The 15,017-nt window shown below is 40.8% G+C and overlaps 1 protein-coding gene across 1 annotated transcript; it reads right to left on the bottom strand.

Annotated features, from left to right (window-relative positions):
- Nucleotides 1-239: 239 nt before the first annotated feature.
- pfkmb (phosphofructokinase, muscle b) lies at nt 240-14,225 on the bottom strand. Its single transcript, XM_069677504.1, is given in 25 exon segments — nt 240-436; nt 1,333-1,438; nt 1,555-1,654; nt 1,760-1,871; nt 1,959-2,020; nt 2,098-2,273; nt 2,276-2,342; nt 2,345-2,503; nt 2,610-2,697; nt 2,791-2,861; nt 2,954-3,100; nt 3,205-3,268; nt 3,358-3,422; nt 3,565-3,690; nt 3,799-3,891; nt 3,961-4,056; nt 4,133-4,241; nt 5,215-5,259; nt 5,340-5,505; nt 5,655-5,844; nt 6,116-6,193; nt 6,459-6,532; nt 7,640-7,744; nt 8,986-9,060; nt 14,148-14,225. Coding segments are annotated over 25 exon segments (2,553 nt in total). The 5' UTR covers nt 14,194-14,225; the 3' UTR covers nt 240-303.
- Between the last annotated feature and the right edge of the window lie 792 nt (nt 14,226-15,017).

Here is a 15,017-nt window from a genome sequence, read left to right as displayed (position 1 = left end):
CTCAGCTCCCAACCACCCTGCCACAAAGGCAATAGAGTGAGAGGTTGTTCATTTACTAAGTGTACCCACTGAACTGAATTCTTTTTGATTTACTTATTTCTTAAAATGAAATCATACTATAAAAATGTGAGTGCCAGAAAGTAGATTCAAGGTGCAAAATATAGACCAAAACTTTTGAGTGTTACAGTCAGCTTGCTGTGTATTTCAGAGATATAATCATCTTTATTGAAATTGCACTTTTCAGAGAGAGATTACAAAGTGCTTTGAACAGGTGATATAATCGATAGAAAAGCAATTAAGTAACTAAAGGCCTCTCTTCTTGATGACATGTTCCATCGCAGTCTTTTCAGTGGTGTCCAGATTGATCTTGTACTTGGCAAGTATTTTCAGGATTGGCCTCAGTTTAAGCCACCACTGTATCTTTGGAATACGGTGTCTGTGGAATAAGGACAAGTCAGTGTAAAGAGGAAAGTGAAAACAATAGGAATATAATCCCCAAACCCTATGTCGTCAAATAAAATTGAGATATTTAACATTAAAGCTAGATTAAGTTATTTTCACCACTGGGGGCAGAAACACTCAAAAGCAAAATAACAACATGGGGTCATTTACCACGTACACACATTGGCCATTTTCCTGGTCATGCTCACGGTGGGAAGCTCAAATTCTGTTATGTTGTACTGCTGCTTTCCAGGTTTGCAAATCCTAAACAGCAGAAATCTCACAGATTGCTTTTATGTCACTACTTGTTGAGAGATTAGCCCCTAAAAAGATCATGGTTAGTGACATATTTCAGGCTAAAAAATGGATTTATTAACTGATTAGCTAACACAAGCATTACCATTTGATAATGTTAAATGATATGATAAATAAAAGATGTGTCCCAATCCAGGGGCTGAAGCCTTCAAAGGCCGTAATGTGTCACAGCGGCTGTCCCATTACGAAGGCTCCTTCAGATGCGTCCTCCTTTTCCCAGGCTACGAAGGATCCATCGGGTGCGTCCTTCGTGGCCCAACCTATCCCTAGATTAATTGCACTCCAACTCAAATGAGATCTGAGTCACTGTCTGTAACCTGCAATACAGCAGTACCACACACCCTGAATATGGTGGCTTAAGCATTATTGCTAATATGAAATGCTAACTGCTTATGCATGTAGCACATTCAGAGCAACATGATATAGTATTAAGATCCTCCTCTTTGCTAGCTGTCAACTCTAAGTACATTTACAGATGTTCTCACCCTGGTTTGGACCACATACACTCGTGAGTTAAAACAAAACATAGAAGAGAATTCGTGACAAGAAAATTCACAGGACAAAAATGAGTCTTACTCAAAGTCCGTTTGTTCCTTCAGTTCTGCCAGAGGCTGGAAGACCAAAGACCTCTTCTTCATGCCCAGCACACAGGCTGAGTCTGGAGAGTTGGCAAAGATACGACCTGGATGTTTGAGGTTTAAAAATTCAGTTTACTGTACATTACAACAGGGAGCAGAGGAAGTCATCACACCTGATTGTGTACTACGTTTTATGACTGTAGCGAGATCATGTCCTCACCATGTCTGTAGCATTCCTTCAGCTTGTCAGTCAACCACAACACAGACTTGATCCCCATCTTAGTGCCAAAATTCCTGTCGAAGGGACTCGGTGTTCCTCCCTAATTACAAAAGATAGGCTTTCTTATGATTGGGAAAATAAATGGGCAAATAAAATGATGTTTGTTTGTGTACAAAAAAGAGAGGATGTGTATCTTGTTACCCACCTGCTGCATGTGCCCCAGCACATTCTTCCTGCAGTCAAACACACCATTGCCCTCCTCTGTGTACAGGTGGAAGATAAAGTCTGTGGTGTAGTTGGCATTGCATTTCTCATTTCTGAAACAGATGTAGAATACCGGACAGTGAGCTGCAGGATTTAAATTATACTCTGCTCAGAACAATACCACAATAATTCCTGCAAACCTTAGAATGAGTCCTCTTTTCACTGTGGTCTTCATCTTCTCCACCAGGTGCTCCACATTCACCTGCACACGAATCAGCCATCATCACTCAACCACTAAATGTCACTTGGCTTCATCTATGTTGTAATTTTAAGACAAACCTCAAGGTCATGTATGTTGAAAGGCTCCTCGTAAATATAAGCAGCATCAGCTCCAGATGCCAAGCCGGCCATGGTTGCCAGGTATCCACAGTATCCTCCCATAGTCTCAACAATGAACACTCTCCTCTTGGTGCCTGCAGCTGATTGTTTGATCCTGTCACATGTCTGAATAGAGAAGAACAAAGTATGTGTGAGTTATTGTTTGGATTTGTATGATTGGCTGCCATTTTTTGGTGTTGTACAAACATTTTACCATGGTTATAGTGTTAAGTGCTGTATCCGTGCCAACACTGAAGTCAGATCCAGGCACGTTATTGGAGACAGTAGCAGGAACAACGACAAGGGGGATACAAAGCTCCTCATACTTCTCTCTAGCCTGGACCATCTCCAGACCACCAACAAATGCCTGGTGAAGACAGGAAGGAAGGCAGGAAGTCAGTATAATGCTCGCTTGGTTTTACTGTTTGTTCTGTGCTCAGGTGGACTATTACAGCACTACACCAACTGCTCACCTCAAAGCCTCCAATAATGACTATACCATGAATGTTGAACTTGCTGATGCTCAGACTGATCTCTTCCATGAACTCATGTGGCAGGGATCTAAGGGAAAACACAGAACAATAGTTTAGTTAGCTAAAACCACTGAAGCATGCACATTTTTTACCAATCAGAGGGGTTTGTTGAATATCCGACCTCTTTGTGCCGAGCATGGAGCCCCCCTTTCCAGTCCATCCTGCCACTCCAGACCAACCAATGGGCTCAATCTGTGCAAAAAAACAGAGTGAAGGCTTTCTCGTGCTCTTTGCTATTAATTTACCTCTTTACCTCTTTGTGTATCTGTGTAACTAGAATTCACCATTCCTTGAGCCAAGCCATCGAAGCCGTCGTGCACTGCCAGCATGTGGTGGCCCTGGAGGATCCCGATCCTGACAGCTGAACGAACTGCAGCGTTCATCCCAGCACATGGAGCTCCCACGTTCAGTATGGCAATGTTGATGTTACTCTGGTACAGGCACATTCACAGGGACATTTGTCAGATTATATGTGGTCTCCAAATTTTAAACTATAAAACAATGTAATACACAGTAAGATGGTGCACTTCCTGACCTTTGTATCTGGGATGTGCACGTGAGCCAGCATTTTGTACGTGTTCCAGTTGTTCTCAAAGCTCCTATTGGTGAAAATTTGCAGAAATGTACAAACACTTTGGACACAGCACTTGAGAATTTCACATGGATAACATGAAAGTGCATGCCTCACTTTCCCCTGAGCTTCACCGCGTCTTCAAACCTCCCTTCAGCCATGGCTTGTGTGACATCTTTGGTCTGATGGGAGAGAAGGTAGAGAGATAATTTATTCAGAATATAACGCAAAATACCTAACATGTAGCTGTCATCTAATTCATTGGTCGAGCTAAATGTTTATTTTGAACAGACTGAAGCAAGATGTGGATAAGATTTGTCTCACCACTTGCACACACTCCATGAGAGGCAGCCTGACAGCCATGTTTCCAGATAGGCTGACCACACATGCAGGAGTGTCTGGTGTGGCTTCCAGCAGAGCCATCACAGCTTCCACCCCCATCCTGCTGGCCTGAGCCACGACAAATCGCACACATTTAGAAAAGCAGGTAAGCTTATCAAGAAATTACATTAGCTGGTATAGAAGATTTTTTTATGCAGTATATAATAGTCACTCAACCAGGATTCTGTCAAAGGCAGAAGGTGTTCCTCCTCTCTGTACGTGGCCCAGGATGGTGGTGCGCGTGTCAAAGCCGAGCTTCTTTGATACCAGCTGGAACAAAAGACAATTTTATGAGCAGTCTGACCCACAATGCATTTCTGGTATAATAACATTACTGACCTGTTTGATGTGTTCACATGTAATAGGTTTACCGTCGCGATCGATGGCTCCTTCAGCAATAATGATAATATTCAAACGGGATCCACGGCCTCTTTGCTGAGAGGACAGAGAAAATCATTAAGATCAGCAAGCAGACTTTTGTTTGTATGTTGCTGAAGAGAAAAACATTTACGTCGATCAGTCTTCTGCACAGATGGTCCTCCCATCCCTCATCCGGGGGCATCTCTGGAATGAACACCCAGTCAGCTCCACAGGCCAGAGCTGTCACCAAGGCCAGGTAACTGTAGGTAAAGGATCACAAGCTGGGTTCAAGTGTCTTTTACAAAACTGGCATTAGGGGTTAACTTTTTTTAAAGAAGCATGTTGATGAGAGTTAATTTTCAGTGTGTTGGAAAAACCAGACAACAGTAACACAGTAAATGTTTAACAAACAAACTGCATCATCGCGTTATATGCATTATATATTGGAGTAAATCATTGTTGGTTTTTTTTGTTTTTTTCATTAAAAAAGACACTTTGATCCTCTTTGATCCATTCAATTTCTATCTAGTGCCATTTACAGGCTGGTTTTTACTCACCAATACTAAAACCTGAAAACTGATGACACTCCCATCAGCCCCGGCTGTACTTTGTGGTAAGTGCTAGTTAGCAATTGTTAGCATGCATACAAACAAAGACAGGAAGTTAAACCAACATAAAGAAAACAAAAAACATGATGTAGTTAACATCAGTACAATATAATTTTCGTTGTGAGCATGTTAGCATGTTGACTTTAGCATTTAGCTAACAGCACTGCTGTGGTTGGACAGCCTCCGAGAGGCGCTAGCATGGCATCCTTTTGACTTTGTTTTATATGAGACTAAATGTAGTTAAGAGAGACTATTTTACTATTTCGTGCTTGGAAAGTTGTGCGACGTACAAACAACAAATAAATGATACCACAAAATGTGGAATATACTGTGATCTAAGACAATACTTGGAAAAAGCTCATTTTGAGTGTGAACAGTAGACAGATATACAAAGAAGCTGCTCCCTGGTCACATCTGTGGGAACCATGTGGGCAGGTGACCTGAAACCTTTACGTGGCACAACCAACATGAACCCTGCATTTTTAGGAGCTAATTTCATGTTCTGGTCCTCAGTATTAACACATTACGATTTAGCTTATGTGTCAAATATTTTAAAATCATAAATTACAATACACTACATTACATATTAACATAGATCAATAGTGTATACTCAGGCTGTACTCACCCACAGTGCCTGCCCATTACCTCCAGGATGAAGGTCCTCTGGTGACTGCACAACAATACATTTCAGGTGAGTCTTAAAATTACACTCTGTCCATACAATAAATGTATGAACGGTAACATGTATACCTCTGTGCCGTGGTGGTGATGGCGTCCACTATCTCTATGATGCGGTGCAGGGCAGAGTCTGTGCCGATGGTCATGTCGGTGCCACAGAAGTCATTGTCAATGGAGCCCACCATGCCAACAATGTTGAGATGAGAGGAGCCTGTGGCCTCCTTTGAAGTGATCTTGCCTGAGCACAGATTAATATGACACCATTCTCAGACAGTTATATACATTACACTACATTAACTACTTTTACTGAATACAAAACAGAGATGATTTCAAGAGATTTCATTTTAAGTTGCTTAGAACTCTGAATTTTGGGGTCTTGCCTCTCACCAGCTTTGACCAGGTCTGCCAACAGCTCACTCCACTCTGTTCTGAACTGGTTGGCACCCGTCAGACTGCCGTCACCTCCAATCACACAAAGGTTGGTGATACCCAGCTTGACCAGGTTGCAAGCAGCCTTGGTGCGTCCCTCTTTGCTGCGGAAATCCTGACAGCGAGCGCTACCGATCACAGTCCCACCCTGATGTCAGGCAAGGAGACATACAAAGAGGGATTAGAGTAATATCTGAAACCTTACCCCTAATGTCTGGGATCCACTTAGTGTTGTTATGTAACTGGAGCGTTGGCATTTACATGACCCTTTGACCTATAGAGCTGAACTGTAGGGGCTTACTACAGTTACACATATGATCCATTCCACTTTTATGACCATCTGAGCAAGTTAAAAACAATGTGTTGACGTGATAAACAGGCAGATAAACATTGTTTTGAATCCTCCTGCTTGTTCTCACCAGCTGTAGCATCATTGACACACTCTCCCAAGTCGCAGGACGGATATTGTCGCCTCCATCCACCAGACCCTGGTAACCCTGACAGCAAAGAGACACACAACTCCCATCAACAACTTTCAGGTTTGATATACAGGTATATCTTGAGTGAAAATAGCATGGACAGCTATTTCTGTCCAGCAAATGTTATTGATTTATCAGAGAAGTCATTTCCCAAGTAAAAATGGTAAACATTTGCTAGTTCCATTTTTTGCCCATATGTGTCAATATTAATGATGATCGAATAACTTTTGGGTTTGGGATGTTGCAAAGACAGAATGTGCAAAGTCAAAAAAAGCAGTATTACCTCATGAACAAAATACACTTTGGCTCCAGTGTAAAGCCCAACTCGAACTGTGGCCCTCACGGCTGCATTCATACCTGTAAGCGCAGTGTGTGTGTGCATGTTAGCTTCTTTAATTATGAGATCCTTGTGATAATGCAACAACAGAGGAGGAAAGAATGATTTAGTTGAATAATGGGGAAAACCTTATTGTATTTTGGGTAGAAGATCTTTGCTTTAATATTTGAGTATGTGCGTTTTTTTTACATGAACCTGCCACACACAACAGTCAGCAGGTCGCCTAAAGGACAAGCTGTGGATAGATGAACTTTTAGGGGGACGAGAGCATCTCCACTTACAGAGTGAGGGAGGAGAGGTCAGACAGGAAGAGAAGGACAGCCCTCTCACTCCACCTCTCTACTTCACCAACACATGACTGAAAGGTCACGCCTCTAAAATTAGCCCCCATAACAGATAAAGTATTAGAGAGAGGTGCGGATCAGATAGAGAAGACATTTTGACTATTCGAATGGTAAACTTGTAATTACGATTATGTACTTCAGCGAGTGAAAAAGAAGAAGGCTGGGGGGTTTGCAAGCTGTGCAGAAGTTCAGATGGATAACTTACACACTACAGATCTGTTTAGGGTCACTGACATACATCCCAAAGGTCACAGTGGAGAAAATCCTCATCAAGTTAAAGGTCAGAGAGAGTCTCTCAGCTTTACGTGAAGGAATTCATGCTCTCCTTTTAAAAACAAGTTAGCTCTTTAAGATACAGCAGATAAGAGACCTCTGCTGTATAAAAGAAGTATTAAAATAAAGTATTATTTTCAATCATGATTTAATATGCTCTTTAGAAAAGGGTTGGACTTCATTTCTAATTGTAGCTTACTTATTCTTAAAACAGGTTTTAAACAGTTTTTAATGACACAAAGTAAATAATACATTTACACTATAGGGGATCTATGTAGGCCTCTGTAGCTTACTTATCTAAGAAAAGCATGACGACAGTATATTCAAGAGGCATTCAAATTTGCATTTACATTTTTGACTCGCATCACATCTGAAACACTTCACACGTGTAACTAAGCAGTGACTTCCCGCTCATCAGATCCTCTCAACACCTGCTGAGGCAAACAAACGGCATGCATGCCCGGCCTTGGCACTCCACACTCGTATGCACCCTGGAGACCCTGCACTCACCCTGGGCATCGCCTCCGGATGTCAGCACCGCGATGGCCCGACCCTCTCCCATCTTGGTCGGGTCAATGCGAGCCGTTTGTGCCATGGTCCTGGAGTTGAAGCTGGCTGAGGGAAAGAGGTTGTGAGTGTAAAAATCTCTCACCTCTAGCTCAGCCTGCTGCTATGCAAAGTAAGAGCAGTGGCAGGGGTGCACAGCTTAACTATCTTCTTGGCAGACGTGGAGGCACACATAGTTGCGTAAACACACTAAGACACACACACACACAGACACACAGACAGAGAGACAGAGAGAGAGCCTATTTCAAGTATTTAACCCCCCTCATCTCCCATCCCCTTGATTTTTCATGTTTTATTGTTGAACAACACAGAACCATAGTGAATATAATTAGACTTTTATCAAACTTATCTTTTCTGATCTCAAAGGGAAATCTTACAAATACTAATATTTGGAACTTCAAGAAATAATCTTGATTTTCATGCAAATAAATGTCTGTTAAGTCACTATCTATCACCAAATGAGGTAACACAATGATGATTGAGCCTATGGCCCACTGATGAAAGCCTTTGCATTTGCAGTTTATAGTATTATTATGGACTGGGTGTCTGTGGCGACATTCACGGGTAAAAAACAAAAAGCGGCGCCCAGTTAGTGACACGTTTTCCATCAGCCAGCAGTGGTTGCGAGTAAACAGTAATCTACTACGGCTGAACAAACAAAGAAAAGATGGATGACTACAGATACAACTTCAAAAATAAGTGAAAATCCAAAGAAAAAGAAACAAATTCGACGCTCAGATGAAGGCAAACAGTCTAAAAAGGAAAGCGACCATCAGCGAGGAAAATCAAGACTTACAACCATAACAAAGGGAGCCAACTGTGGTCGTCTGGATATCTGGGACGTATGCGCCCACAATTGCCTTATATCGCCATAAGGTGCTGCCAAATAGAACGAAACTGAGAACTTCGAGATTATATCTTTAAATATTATACATTAGATAATGGATTGCATGAGCTATTTCTCCTCACTGTTTCTTCTTAATATCCCTGTACATCTGATGTGTTTAAAATGTTATCCTTTGTCTTCATTATGTAGTCTTTGCTAGAAACAACATATTAGCTGTTGACCTTTTAGATACAGTTGTCAGACTTTGATTCCAGGGCTGTATCATATCCCTATTTACTGTCTATTTGTGCCTGCTCTGACAGCAACATGTAGGTATAAATCCAGTCTGTACAGTAAATATATGCAAATATAATTACAACTGTATGGTTGTCATCTACCACTGAACTATTGTGAAAACATACAAAATGATTGTGACAAACCCCTTAATTGCAGTCCATCTTACCAGAATCCCCTGCCTGATCAGAGCTGGAGGAAGTCTCCATGTTGCATTCAGATGCTGAGGGGTCATCATCACCACCTGGGGAGGAAGAACCAAAACACATTACCAAGAATATAATACCGTCTCATCCTTCACAGCTGTATCAGAAAATCTCTCTATATTCAATCCAGAGTACAAGGCAGCATCTCACTCACACGATAGACCTTCTCTACAAAAGACAACATGCTCAAGCATTATTTTCTCTCCCCTTCATTTTGTTATTGTGAGCATTTGAGCTTGTGGTTTTACATCCTCTATCTGTACTTGGCAGGTTTGTTAACACCCACCAGCCTTATCATTTCTGTAGCTTTGAGCTGCAGCTGATGGGCTGGTCACTGAGGAGGCCATGCAGGCGTACATTTTCCTTTAGTTATTTGGACAGAAAGTTGAGTTTCAACTGATAATGACTGATATTATATTTCTTGCAAGTAAAAGGAAATGAATGTGCATAACAAGACCTTGATATGAGCTGTTTCGACATCCATTTTTGAGGTAGATTTTTGAGTTCTGTTTTTGACCTTGATTTTCAACGTCAGGTCCATCCCTGTTTCGACGTCTGTTTTTGACGGTGATTTTTGATGTCCGTTTGTTTGTTTGGTCATTTTCTGACTTCAGTTTTTGACCCTGTTTTTTGACGACAGGGGGGGGTGGTTACTGAAATTCAGATTTCTGGTCGATTTCAGACTTCAGTTTTTGACCCTGTTTTTTGACGACGGGGGGGTGGTTTCTCACATTCAGATTTCAGGTCGATTTTTGGTAATTTTCTGACTTCAGTTTTTGACCCTTTTTTTTGACGACAGGGCCGGAGTGTTTCTCAAATACAGATTTCAGGTCGATTTTTGGTCATTTTCAGACTTCAGTTTTTGACTCTGTTTTTTGACGAAAGGGGGGGTGGTTTCTCACATTCAGATTTCTGGTCGATTTCTGACTTCAGTTTTTGACCCTGATTTTTCACCACAGGGCCGGTGTGGTTCTCAAATATAGATTTCAGGTCGATTTTTGGTCATTTTCTGACATCAGTTTTTGACTCTGTTTTTTGACGACAGGGCCGGGGTGGTTCTCAAATACAGATTTCAGGTCGAATTTTGGTCATTTTCAGACTTCAGTTTTTGACTCTGTTTTAATGACGACAGGGGGGGTGGTTTCTCACATTCAGATTTCTGGTCGATTTCTGACTTCAGTTTTTGACCCCAATTTTTGATGACAGGGCCGGAGTGGTTCTCAAATACAGATTTCATGTCGATTTTTGGTCATTTACTGACATCAGTTTTTGACCCTGTTTTTTGACGACGGGGGGGGTGGTTATTCAAATTCAGATTTCAGGTCATTTTCTGACATCAGTTTTTGACCCTGTTTTTTGACGACAGGGGGGGTGGTTACTGAAATTCAGATTTCAGGTCGATTTCTGACTTCAGTTTTTGACCCCAATATTTCACGACAGGGCCGGGGTGGTTCTCAAATACAGATTTCAGGTCGATTTTTGGTCATTTTCTGACTTCAGTTTTTGACTCTGTTTTTTGACGACGGGGGGGTGGTTTCTCACATTCAGATTTCTGGTCGATTTCTGACTTCAGTTTTTGACCCCGATTTTTCACGACAGGGCCGGGGTGTTTCTCAAATGTAGATTTCAGGTCGATTTTTGGTAATTTTCTGACTTCAGTTTTTGACTCTGTTTTTTGACGACAGGGGGGGTGGTTACTGAAATTCAGATTTCTGGTCGATTTCTGACTTCAGTTTTTGACCCTGTGTTTTTGACGACAGGGGGGGTGGTTACTCAAATTCAGATTTCTGGTCGATTTCTGACTTCAGTTTTTGACCCTGTGTTTTTGACGACAGGGGGGGTGGTTACTCAAATTCAGATTTCTGGTCGATTTCTGACTTCAGTTTTTGACCCCGATTTTTCACGACAGGGCCGGGGTGTTTCTCAAATGTAGATTTCAGGTCGATTTTTGGTAATTTTCTGACTTCAGTTTTTGACTCTGTTTTTTGACGACAGGGGGGGTGGTTACTGAAATTCAGATTTCAGGTCGATTTCTGACATCAGTTTTTGACCCTGTTTTTTGACGACAGGGCCGGGGTGGTTCTCAAATACAGATTTCAGGTCGATTTTTGGTGGATTTCAGACTTCAGTTTTTTACCATGTTTTTTGACGACAGGGGGGGTGGTTACTGAAATTCAGATTTCAGGTCAATTTCTGACTTCAGTTTTTGACCCCGATTTTTGACAATAGGGCCGGGGTGGTTCTTAAATACAGATTTCAGGTCGATTTTTGGTCATTTTCTGACTTCAGTTTTTTACCCCGATTTTTGATGACAGGGCCGGGGTGTTTCTCAAATATCGATTTCAGGTCGATTTTTGGTAATTTTCTGACTTCAGTTTTTGACCCTGATTTTTCACCACAGGGCCGGGGTGGTTCTCAAATACAGATTTCAGGTCGATTTTTTGTCGATTTCTGACTTCAGTTTTTGACCCCAATATTTCACGACAGGGCCGGGGTGTTTCTCAAATATAGATTCCAGGTCGATTTTTGGTCATTTTCTGACTTCAGTTTTTGACCCTGTTTTTTGACGACAGGGGGGTGGTTACTCAAATTCAGATTTCTGGTCGATTTCTAACTTCAGTTTTTGACCCCGATTTTTCACGACAGGGCCGGGGTGGTTCTCAAATACAGATTTCAGGTCGATTTTAGGTAGATTTCAGACTTCAGTTTTTGAGCTTGATTTTCGAGATCAGGTCCGGACCTGTGTTGAAGTCCGTTCATGAGGTTGATTTTTGATGTCCATTTTTGACATCAATTTTCAACGCCAGGTTCAGACCTGTTTCAACGTCTGTTTTTGAGGTTGATTTTTGATGTCGGTTTTTGACGTCAGGACCTGTTTCAATGTGCGTTTTTGAGTTCGATTTTTTAGGTCAATTTTGACCTTGATTTTTGACGTCAGTGCCGGTGGTTAGATTTTGAGGTCGACCTCTGACTTCAGTTTTTGACTCAAGTTTTTGAAGCTGGTTTTCAATGTCAGATTTTGAGGTTGATTTTTGACTTCAGTTTTTGAAGCTGGTTTTTGACGTCAGTGTTGTTTTCGATGTCAAAATTTGAGGTCGTTTTTTTAACTTGATTTTTGATGTCGTTTTGAAGTCGCCTCCGTTTTTCACGTTGATTTTGTTTTGACAGTGACTATACAATTATGCATAACTGAAAATATATCAAAACTCCAAATGAACCCACTAAGGCAGGGCAAGCAGATAGCTCAATGGACAGAATGCCTGACCTCAAAGGGCACGTTCAGACCCAGGTTTGAACCCCACTTCTGCTATCATTTCCAATTCAAACCACAGTCATTTAACATTACAATTATACACAACTGAAATTATTTCAAAACTCCAAATGAAACCAACAAAGGCGGGGCAAGCAGATAGCTCAATGGATAGAGCGCCTGACCTTTGTCTCAAAGGGCACGTTCAGACCTGGGTTCAAATTTGACCTCTACCAATATTTCCAATATCACAACAGTAATTTAAAAACACAATTAGGCAGAACTGACATTATTTCAAAACTCCAAATGAACCCACTAAGGGAGGGCAGCGCAATGGATAAAGTGCCTGCCCCATGTATCGAAGCACGTGTTTGCACACCGGTTTGATCCCCATTTCTGGCAGACCATCCATCATGTTACACTTTCCTGAACAGTCATTTAACATTACCATATGAAAAAGTATAATCAGTTCAAATCACTGATTGATCCCCTTCAGGAAGGGCATCTGCTTAGCTCAGTGTATTGAAGCGTACGTTCCAACCCTGGGCAAAACAAATAAGAATACAGTGTTGTGTCAAAAAAGGCCTCAGACCAAGGGCCAGATGAGGCCTGGGCCTCTCCAAACACTGACACTTGAACCTGTTTATGTATCTAAAATCTGGATACAAAAACCTATTAAAAAGTAACTGAAGTCAGTCAAAAATGAGATGAGAAAAAGAAGGATCTGATGCAACAAGGTTTTTTGAGTCCAAAACTGTCTTGTGACACAGTTATCTCTGCCCAAAGGTGCAAGAGTGTATTTTAAAAAATCAGTAAGACAAATTACTTTTTAGCATTAAGCACATTGATTTCTAACCTTTTACTTGATATATGTTTTAGCGTATTGATTTCAAACATTCTACTTGCCTCATTCTACTTGATATATGTTCTTTACACAGGTTATAAGTTTTTCATTCTGATAATATAGTTCACTTTCACCTTCAAGATGATTATACAGGCTATAAGATTTTTCCAATAATGGGGGGTGCATTTCTTAAGTTATCATAATATAATGGAAAGTAGATATACTTGAACAGGTACGTACTGCACAGCAGCAAGGTGGTACGATGGTTAGCATGTTTGCCTTGCAGCACGAAGGTTCTGGGTTCAGGGCTGACTGTGGCCTTTCTGAGTGGAGCTCGGTTGGTCGGTCATGTATGGGAGAGTAGATTCCTCCTTTTTTTAATTGACTTCACATTCAGAAGTAGACCAATTATTGCTTGTTCATCTGCTGTTAATGTCTAGACTGAGAATTAGATTATTTACATACAGAAGAGGTTTTGTAACTATTTGTTCAATCACTGCCCATAAAGCTAATTTAATTAAATTTAATTACCAACAATACGAACATAATAAATAGTTTCTGAATGTAAGGTTAAAAATAATATATTATTATATCACACTATATTGTAGCAGAAGATAAATGCAACAAAATATATCTGTTGCTCAAGCACAGTTTTAAAAGTGTACATTTTTTTATTGTATATGCTCTGAATGAATTGAGTTAGTATGAATTACTTAAGAATCAAAATAACAACAGGGAGTAAGGGGATCTTCTCCCCTGTAGGCAGCTCACTTGTCTTTAAATAGATATGTGACTTTTAGATGCAGACACATTGATGCACACTGGACCCCCCTTTAAACCGCCATTGCTGTGAAACTGCACAGTCATCCCTTTAACTGAACATGACAAAACGTGTATTTATCTACTTAAAATACCTTTACAATACAATTTATCAAAACTGTCAAAAGCGTTCACTGAAAATGTTCTCATGACATTGAATAACATTACATTAAAGCCATTATGAAACACAAATATCCAAACAGGATGTATACCTGTAACTTTCTTTCTGATCCAGACAAGCAGACAGGCCAGCAGCATAACAGAGAGCACCCAAATGACTGAGAGGACGCCCAGGTACCACATCCTCACAGTACCTCTCGTCTGGGGAAACCATTCTGCTCGTGAACTGTAGTACATTAATAACTTTGACATCACTACTTCATTGTGACCTTGATCGCTAAAGCATAGTGGGTAATCAGATACAATCCCGCAGTCTGTTATAATTAGGGGTGTAATGTTCACACATCTATTTATATGTACATATTATCTTACTACTTCATTGAAATAAGCTTTTGTATTTTTATGTTGTTCACTATATTTCTCCCTTTCCATTACCTCAGTATTTTGGTATTGTATAACTTGAATTGAGTGTATTCTAATTTACGTAATGATGTTCCAGTGACGCCAGTGATGATGGCCGCTGAACTTTGCAGCTTCTTTGATTGGTGTGTTTGTGTAATTGCGAGAAATGTCGGTGGCAACATTAACATACGTCACAACTGTTTTTTATCTAGGATTTACTTAAAGTGTTGATTTGTTTCATTAAATACAATAACTTTGTGCAAATCAGCTGAATATACTCTGTGTTACTTTTGTTACTAATAAGAAATGATGGAGAGTGGATGAAGTTGCGAGATACACAGACTTCTAATTCCAGCACTGATGATGCTAACGTGTTGGAGACACAGTGTTACAAAACATGGAGGATAATAAGAACGAGGAAAAGGACGGTTGACTGTCTGAAGGAGCTGCTTTTATACTAGAAGTTAGCTTCTTGAGCTGTAAGTAAGCTAATTCTGTCAAGTGCTGTGTGCCTCGGGCTAACGTAGGTACAGCTGCCAGGCAGCTGCTAGCTAGCGGGA

Source organism: Semicossyphus pulcher, unplaced genomic scaffold, assembly GCF_022749685.1.
Source record: "Semicossyphus pulcher isolate SPU_LCO1_2020_fin unplaced genomic scaffold, fSemPul1.0.p SCAF_3, whole genome shotgun sequence".
Lineage (NCBI taxonomy): Eukaryota > Metazoa > Chordata > Actinopteri > Labriformes > Labridae > Semicossyphus > Semicossyphus pulcher.
Note: the sequence above shows the minus strand (reverse complement) of the source record. Positions and strands in the feature narration are given on the sequence as shown.